General features: G+C 39.0%; 1 protein-coding gene and 1 long non-coding RNA gene across 10 annotated transcripts in view; one reads left to right on the top strand and one right to left on the bottom strand.

Annotated features, from left to right (window-relative positions):
* Window positions 1-7,481, bottom strand: part of fam13a (family with sequence similarity 13 member A) — a gene marked incomplete at its 5' end in the record, with an annotated part of 57,177 nt that extends 49,696 nt beyond the window's left edge. For 5 of the 9 annotated variants that reach the window (XM_079616991.1, XM_079616992.1, XM_079616989.1 and 2 more), the window contains one exon: window positions 2,906-3,167. In XM_079616991.1, coding sequence (XP_079473117.1) covers window positions 2,906-3,167 — 262 coding nt within the window. Of the gene's footprint in view, window positions 1-2,905; window positions 3,168-6,072; window positions 6,383-7,339 lie in introns of those variants that run through there. The other 4 variants (XM_079616993.1, XM_079616994.1, XM_079616987.1 and 1 more) reach the window with 2 other exon arrangements.
* On the top strand, window positions 2,000-6,214 carry LOC307000960. The gene is made up of 4 exons (XR_013798142.1): window positions 2,000-2,075; window positions 2,919-3,256; window positions 5,885-5,979; window positions 6,077-6,214. It is a non-coding gene; the product is annotated as an uncharacterized lncRNA (long non-coding RNA).
* Window positions 7,482-8,031: the final 550 nt, after the last annotated feature.

Consider the following 8,031-nt stretch of genomic DNA (forward strand, 5'->3'; position numbering starts at 1 on the left):
CGACTGAAAAGTACTGCCCCGTGGCCGATTCCAGTGAGGAGAGACCTCCTCTCACAGGCCAAGGGCTCGATTCTGCATCCTCACCCCGAGCTTTGGTCCCTACACGTATGGGCCATAATCGGGTACCCGCTAACCTCCCAAGAGGAGTGTTAGACACGATCGAACAAGCTAGGGCTCCGTCTACTAGACGGCTCTACGCTTCCAAATGGTCGGTGTTCTCTGGATGGTGTTCAGATCAAGGTCTGTCACCACTTCAGTGTGGAGAACCGGAGATTCTCTCCTTCTTGCAAGAGCTATTGGATAAGGGAAGAACCCCATCCACGCTCAAAGTCTATGTGGCTGCCATATCAGCGTTCGTTAATCCAACGCTTGGCCGTTCACTAGGCAGGAACGACCTGGTGGTCCGCTTCCTGAGAGGCGCCAGGAGGTTAAACCCTCCAAGGCCTCCTTCAGTCCCCGTTTGGGACCTTTCTACAGTGTTGAACGCTATGAAAGGGGCCCCTTTCGAGCCTATTCACTCAGTTGACATGAAACACCTGTCTCTCAAGACCGTGTTTCTTTTGGCTCTCGCTTCAGTGAAGCGTGTGGGAGACTTGCAAGCGCTCTCAGTGAGAGCTTCTTGTATGGAGTTCGGGCCAAACGACTCTATAGTCGTATTGAAACCGAAGCATGGGTACGTGCCTAAGTCCCTCAACACACCGTTCAGGGCTCAGGTCATCTCCCTGTCGGCCATGCCGGCCTCAGAGGACGGAAATAGCTCCCTTTGCCCGGTCAGGGCATTAAGAGCTTACGTGTCCCGCTCCGCTGTTTTTCGACAGACGGAGCAGCTCTTTGTTTCGTTCAGCGGGCACTCCAAGGGACGAGCCGCAACGAAACAGAGTCTATCTCGATGGGTAGTGGACGCCATTGCGCTAGCCTACGCATCTAGAGGCTTGGAATGCCCTTTGGGCATCAGAGCACATTCCACGAGAGGCATGGCCTCTTCATGGGCTTGGTATAGCGGAATCTCGTTACATGATATCTGTATGGCGGCAGGCTGGGCCTCCCCGTCTACATTTATTAGGTTCTATAACCTAGAGGTTCCTGCGTTGCAGGCTAAACTGCTCTCGGTCTAGAAGACTATGTATAAGTGTTCCTGCCCCGCGCTGCGGCCCAGGTCACTTCAATGGTAATATGTACAAGTGCTCCTGCCCCGCGCTGCGGCCCAGGTCACTTCAATGCCTAATATGTATAAGTGTTCCTGCCCCGCGCTGCGGCCCAGGTCACTTCAATGTTTAAGCATCACTCACTGACAATGTGTCCCATGAGCATGCTATTACCCTTCATATATATCTATATTTACATATATATGCTATTATGCCTTAAGAGGCACTACTATAAGGGATGATGCTATTTTAGCCGCTCTCCCTATACTTCTTGGGGTAGGCGCTTGTATACCAGGGCGCGCGCGCCCTTAGGTGTCTGTGTCGATCCAAGAACACGCACGGCGGTTTGCATAGGGTTCCCGTAGCGTTCTTCGACGCAGTACGAGAGAACTCTACGTAAGAGAACGTACTCGGTTACTAACGTAACCTCGGTTCTCTCTAGGAGAGGGAACGAGTACTGCGTCTCATGCCGTGCGTGTCCACGCTGCGTCGCTTCATTGACGAAAATCGGCGTGTTAGACAGCTATGCTCGTATTTATAGGCCTAGGCCACGCCTGTTTGGGCGGGAGGTGACGCAGAAGGGCGCGAAGCGTCCTCATTGGTCAGCGTCCTGGCCTCGCATAGGCTGTGCTTTTCTGGCAGAGCAGCCAATGGGTGAGCTGTATTGCTCCGCCTAGGTTGTATGCTTCAGAAAAGCGTTTTACAATATTACAAAATTAAGGATTAATTTTTGGCTTCAATCTCGACAAAGAAATATCTTTCCCGTAGCGTTCTTCGACGCAGTACTCGTTCCCTCTCCTAGAGAGAACCGAGGTTACGTTAGTAACCGAGTACGATTTGAGGAGACATGCAAGGGCGAGTGACGTAGGGCTATACGCAATTTGCCGCGAAAACCATCCGTCAGGACTCAGGTCTAAAATGTGAATAAAGGTAAGACAAAAACACATTGTAGAAGAAGGATTGATTATGTATTTACTCGTTATTTTGTTAATTTTGTGCAAGAAAAAGTAATATAGTGTACCTTACTACCTTTAAAAGGTCTCACACTTTGAACTTTAGGCTATCTCAATCATTTTAAATAACATTTTCCTAATTAAAGAAACGTAAACATTTTCTATGACCTCAAAACAATTGAGATATCATGACTATGTCAAATATTTATACCTTTAAAAATGCATGCCACCACAGTATAAGGCAATTGATATTATAAAACAAAAACAAAAGTCTTGAAAAAGACCCTTTGTTGGCCTAAAATGTAGACATCTAAATTAACCTTTGATCATGTAATATGAATTGATGATTAAAAATATATATTTTATGTTAACAACCCATTTTATGTAGCAAGAGAAAAATATAAAAGGTCTAATATAAAATAAAACATGCTGTTTTTTTTACTTGTGTCTTAAAAACTGTGTAATTTTTTAATATATAATACAATTTAATATAATATATAATGAAATGTTTGGAATCCTTCCCATTAAATTTAAGAGGGCAAAATAAAGTATTCTGATATTGTATAGAACCCGTTGCACCTCTGAAAACAATTATAAATGTATATATAATCAATTATAAATTGCCAAGTAACGCTGAGGCCTATATCAGACACCTGATTATTTCTTTATATGAATGCAGGCTAGATTATGACATGTTATCCATTATAATTGCTCACCAAAGAAAAACTCAGGTTACTTTTAATTCTTTATCATTGTTCCCAGATCAGATTTCTCTACACCAACACCGTAGAAAACCATGACACTTACCATGCTTTTCCAGATACTCCACCATACACCGGACCACCACAGGAACTCCGTCCTTGACAAGTCCCAGATCGCTCAACTTCACCAGGGACACGCCGAAGATCTTCTGTCCCCCAGCGCCGGTGGCCGGAGAGGGTTTGAGCATGGGCAACTGCACCATCCTCTTTACATCCTCCTTAATCTGAACCGCTGCCTTGTTGTGCTTTGAAAAGCAGAAGAGAGAGGAGCAGTCAACCACATCCACCGTTCTGACTGTCTGCATCATTAAGACCCCTATAGTCCATATATCAGCCTTTACTTTCCCACTGCCAGTGTAGGTGGATCTGTCACTGGCAGGAAACAGGAGGGAGGGAGGTTAGTGTGTGTGTGTCTACGTCAGCAGGGGTTGCCATGCACCTGTTACCAGGTGAGAGGAAACACACAGCTGACAATATATCAAACTCAGCTGTGGCCAGAGAACAGGGGTGGTTATGGTCTAGAGGAGGAACACTTTGAACGTTATGCATTCAGGAAGTTAGTATTAGGTACAATAATAAACCTGCGTGTGTATATATCTATATATATATATATATATATATATATATATATATATATATATAGTATGTACATAGATAAATTACTTATTTATCTTACATCTTTTAATTTATATATATTCTAAATATTTATATTTTAACTTATTTATATAATAAATAAATAAATTATATATATATATATGGAGAGAGAGAAATGTAAATGTATTTATATTATACATATTTATATTAAAATGTTATATATTTATATATATATATATATAGAGAGAGAGAGAGAGAGAGAGAATTTTAACTTATTTTTATTATCGATAAATTATATATATTTACATTTAAAATATACACAGATATATTATTTATAGCAAATCACATTAATCAAAATTCTATAAATAAATAAATATAAATAAGTTATATATCATTTTAATTTATTTATATTATGATATTATATGTATATATATATATGTATATATATAGAGAGAGAGAGAGAGAGAGAGAGAGAGTTGTTGTTTATTTCAACAATTTATTTATACTATATCATATATTTATCTATATAATTTATATTTATGTATTTATATTATATTAAATATTATATATTTAAATTATGTGTGTGTGCGCGTGTTTAATATATAATTAATATCTATAGTATATATTAATAAACTTAATAATTTTAAAGACATTAAAAAAAAATGATGGTTCCCACAACATCTATTGACAAGTGATATGGTGGCTAATAGCAAGTTATTGCAGAAATGATTGTTACCATTGTAAATTCTTCAAGGGTTGCTTATATTGCTGTGAAAGTCACTCTTAAGCCTAAAACAGGAGACCAGCTAGATCATCTTAAGACGATATTTTTCAGCAGGGCTATATGTAAATATAATCTTTCTGCAGCAACTTTTGAAATGCAATTATGAAATATCCAGTTGCATCATGGAAGTGAGTTTACAGACACTGACTTAACAAAAAGCTTTTTTTCATCAAAGACCTTAAAGTAACATTAATCAAAATCCATTCTTTGTGTCACAAACATACAGATACAATGCATCCTTCTTGATGAATAAAAGAGCAACAGAATGTATTGTAGTCAGAGGTTATTAGCAGTCCTTCAATGAAGGAGAAGGTTGCTGCTCATTCTGTGCGCTTCAGCCTATCGTGAGCATCTTAATTGGGTGTTCTGTAATGTCCTTTTTCAGCAAAGCGTGACCCAGGCTCTATTGTGAACACACGTGTTTATCTTATGCTCAAATGCATAATCAGCTCAAAATACCAATTATTTCTGTTTCAATAGTAGAAGGACCATAAACAGTATAAGTGCATGTATCTTTCAGGAGCAAAATCAGAGGGGACTATATTACACACACATGGTATATAGTATAAAACAGCAAAATAGTAATATAGTAAAATATACAGTACAGTATAAAAATCATTGTGTCTATGGAAAGTCGCCATAGACTTTCCTATATACACAAAAAAATATATACATACATATATATATATATATACATATATATATATTGATCAGTACATATTTAATCTAGTTCGAATGGAAGCCCTATATCTCAGTATGATTCCTAAAGTCCCTGAATTTGGCGTTAAGAACATAAGCTCGTCTGAGCTACTCATGAGAGACCTACGGGAACAGATGTCCATGAAGTCACCCCTAACCCTCACAACACTTCATACTGTATGTGAAAGGGCCGAACATGTGTTAGCATACAGTCATGCTATTCACAGTCAATGAGAGAAATAAAGAAGTCTGTGCCGCAAGTTTCCATTACGGGTTTAGACAATGTCCTTATTACTTAATGACGCCCCCCTGCTTTGACTCTTAGGGGAGGCCAATGGATCTTCAAACCCTCCCCCACAGTCTGATAAATACACCTCAGTAAAGCCCCTTATATCACATGAGTTACTTCAACATAACATGTCTAACTGAATAGTTAAGCTCAAAAACTAAACTGGTTCAATATCACAAACTCTGTTAGGTGAGAAGCGAGTCTCAGCATGTTCATTCATATCTCACACGCATGCGTGCACATGCTGTGTGTGGTCCTGAGAGCAACTGGCTGTAGCAATGAACGCTAACAACAGCTGCAGAACATCCCTGCTATTATAAGGTAGAAACTAACATAATAGTTTACAACAGTGCCAGAACAAATGTGCAAAACTGTTCCTACAGAAGTTCAACAGCTTGCTAACAGGGCAGTGCCTTTAAAAGGACTACTTTGTGCCTTATCTACATATGAGTACTTTTTAGAGTATGTACCCTTATAGTCACAACTGTGGACCTTTTTAGGTGTAAACAAGGTATCCGTGCCCAGTTCCCAGTAACAAGCTGTTGTGCCCCTAAAGGTACACATTTTTGGACGTTGTTCTCAATGCATACTGCACCAAAGTAATGTTGATTTATATATAAAGTTTCACTGAAGTTGACAGAAGATGTTTTCATTTCCAGGAGACATTGCGAGCAGATGGAAAGAAATGACCTCAGTCTAGCGGCTTTCACCCAGTTTAAGTCCAGGATCACAGCCAGCACTCATTCACATTGATGTATGCAGAAACTCCTCAATGTGTAAACACAAACACACTCTTTCAAATTGGCTGCCTTATATGGAGTTGACCAGCATGTTTTTTTGTACTCACACAGATGGTTATTGCTCCAGCCCCCATCTCCCTCTTCTTCCAGGAAGAGCCTGTGGTGGTGAAACAGTATTAATTCCCCAAAATCCTTCTGCTTTCTTACAGTGGCCACCTTTAACATCCCATAATAAAGTCCACGGCTCATAATGTGTTGTTTAGTCCATCTTTGGACGGACTAAATGTATCGGAAAACTTCAGAGGCTAGGCAGAGGAGTCAGCCTCCCTTTCCTAAAAGCTCAGTGGAGTTTAGTGACTCCTCTCCACACCAGATGAAATCTGAGCCCTGCGCTCCAATTGGCTGGTGTTGTGTGTCACATGACCAGTTGGCCCAAACCTTTGAAAGTCTCTCCACATGGGGCAAATAAAGGGAAGCCGAATCAATGACCAATTCACAACTTTTCTGTGTTGGTATGAGGGGTCTTTGTTGTACACCTTTTAAAGAATAACTTAATTTAACTTAAACTTGTCTTTCTTTGCATGTGTTTATGTTTTTATATTTTAGAATTTTGTCATTTATTTAAGTGAGAAATTCAATGGGCAAGATTTGTATGCACAGGGTTTTGGGCTGAATAAAAAAAAAAGGGTTTGTGTGCAACATGTACAAAGAGTGCTAGTCTTCAAAAGCTTTACTAATGGATGTGTGGGAATTATTAAGATGGCAAAACATGTTAAATGTTTATTTTTTTGGATAAATTAAAACAAATCTAATATTTGTGCTTCTTCACGCCAAAGGTCACCACCCTTTGTCTATAGATTCCAGTTTAGAACCTTATTTATTCTCTCAACCAACTTCATGAGGTGCATTCTGGCATGTTTTTAAACTATTCACATATGCTGGACACTTGGCTGCTTTTCCTTCTCTAACCGGTTTAATTCTCATCCATTTAAAAAAAATTATTTTACTAAAATGCTAATTTCAATAATTTAGGCATATTATCCCAAAGCATATGATCAAATTATTTATTTTTTAAACAATTTACCCTGGTTAAATTATTTGCTCCATGGTTTATTATTTGCTGTTTTGTGAAGGAGAATAAAAGAAACAGTGCAAATCAGTTCAAATGTCCTTCAATTCTAAATGTAAAACATTAAAATGTAGCCTAGGTTTCATGATGGCAGAGGATTTTGAAATACACCTTATAGCCATAAAATATATTTAATAAATTAATTCAATAGGATTTAGCAGGTTACATAGAACACGGTAAATGACATTTTTTTAAAGAATAAATCTTGACACAAGAGCTACAGGTGAGTTTACTTTTTTCCTTACCTACAATATGGCTGTGCCTGGAATCACAGCTACTCTTGTGCTTATTTTGAATAAGTAACTACTTCGCGACTGCAAAAAAAAGTTAGATAATTTGTACGTTCTACATTCGCCATGTTGTCAACTTGTCATTATCACGTGACCTACCAGCGTCAGTTGCGTCGCTTCACTCGCATTCACAAATCCTCTCCCGTGGCCTCATGGGATTGTAAAGAGTAGCATGCACATTTCAGAATCTCGCCGGAAGCAGTATGTCTTTTTGTGTACTCTTTTTAGAGTACAGTGAATTCTGACAAAACAGTCATTTCCAGCCGTTATTGAGAATTGAACCTGTAACTTTCATGTTACAAGTCTGACTCTCTAACCATTAGGCCACGACTGTCCCGTTGGTAAAAGGAGAGAGAGTGAAATCATGAGCAGGAACCACTTGTCTGGCTAAGGAACCACTAGAAGGAAGTACAATATCAGAATTTAAAATGACATTTCCAGTTAAGCATTAGCACACCTGAAGGGCATTACAAAGTTTGTTCATACAATAGCTTTTCATGCATGTGCAAGCGTCATTCCCTGCAATTTGATTCCAGGAGGTCCATTGACATAAAATAATATACATTACTACACTCGAAAAATATTTAGGCCTAAATTTAAGATTTATGTAATTTAATTGCATACAAAAGTCCATCCATTTGAATTAT

The sequence above is a fragment of the Phoxinus phoxinus genome (assembly GCF_949152265.1).
Source record: "Phoxinus phoxinus genome assembly, chromosome: 6".
Taxonomy (NCBI): domain Eukaryota; kingdom Metazoa; phylum Chordata; class Actinopteri; order Cypriniformes; family Leuciscidae; genus Phoxinus; species Phoxinus phoxinus.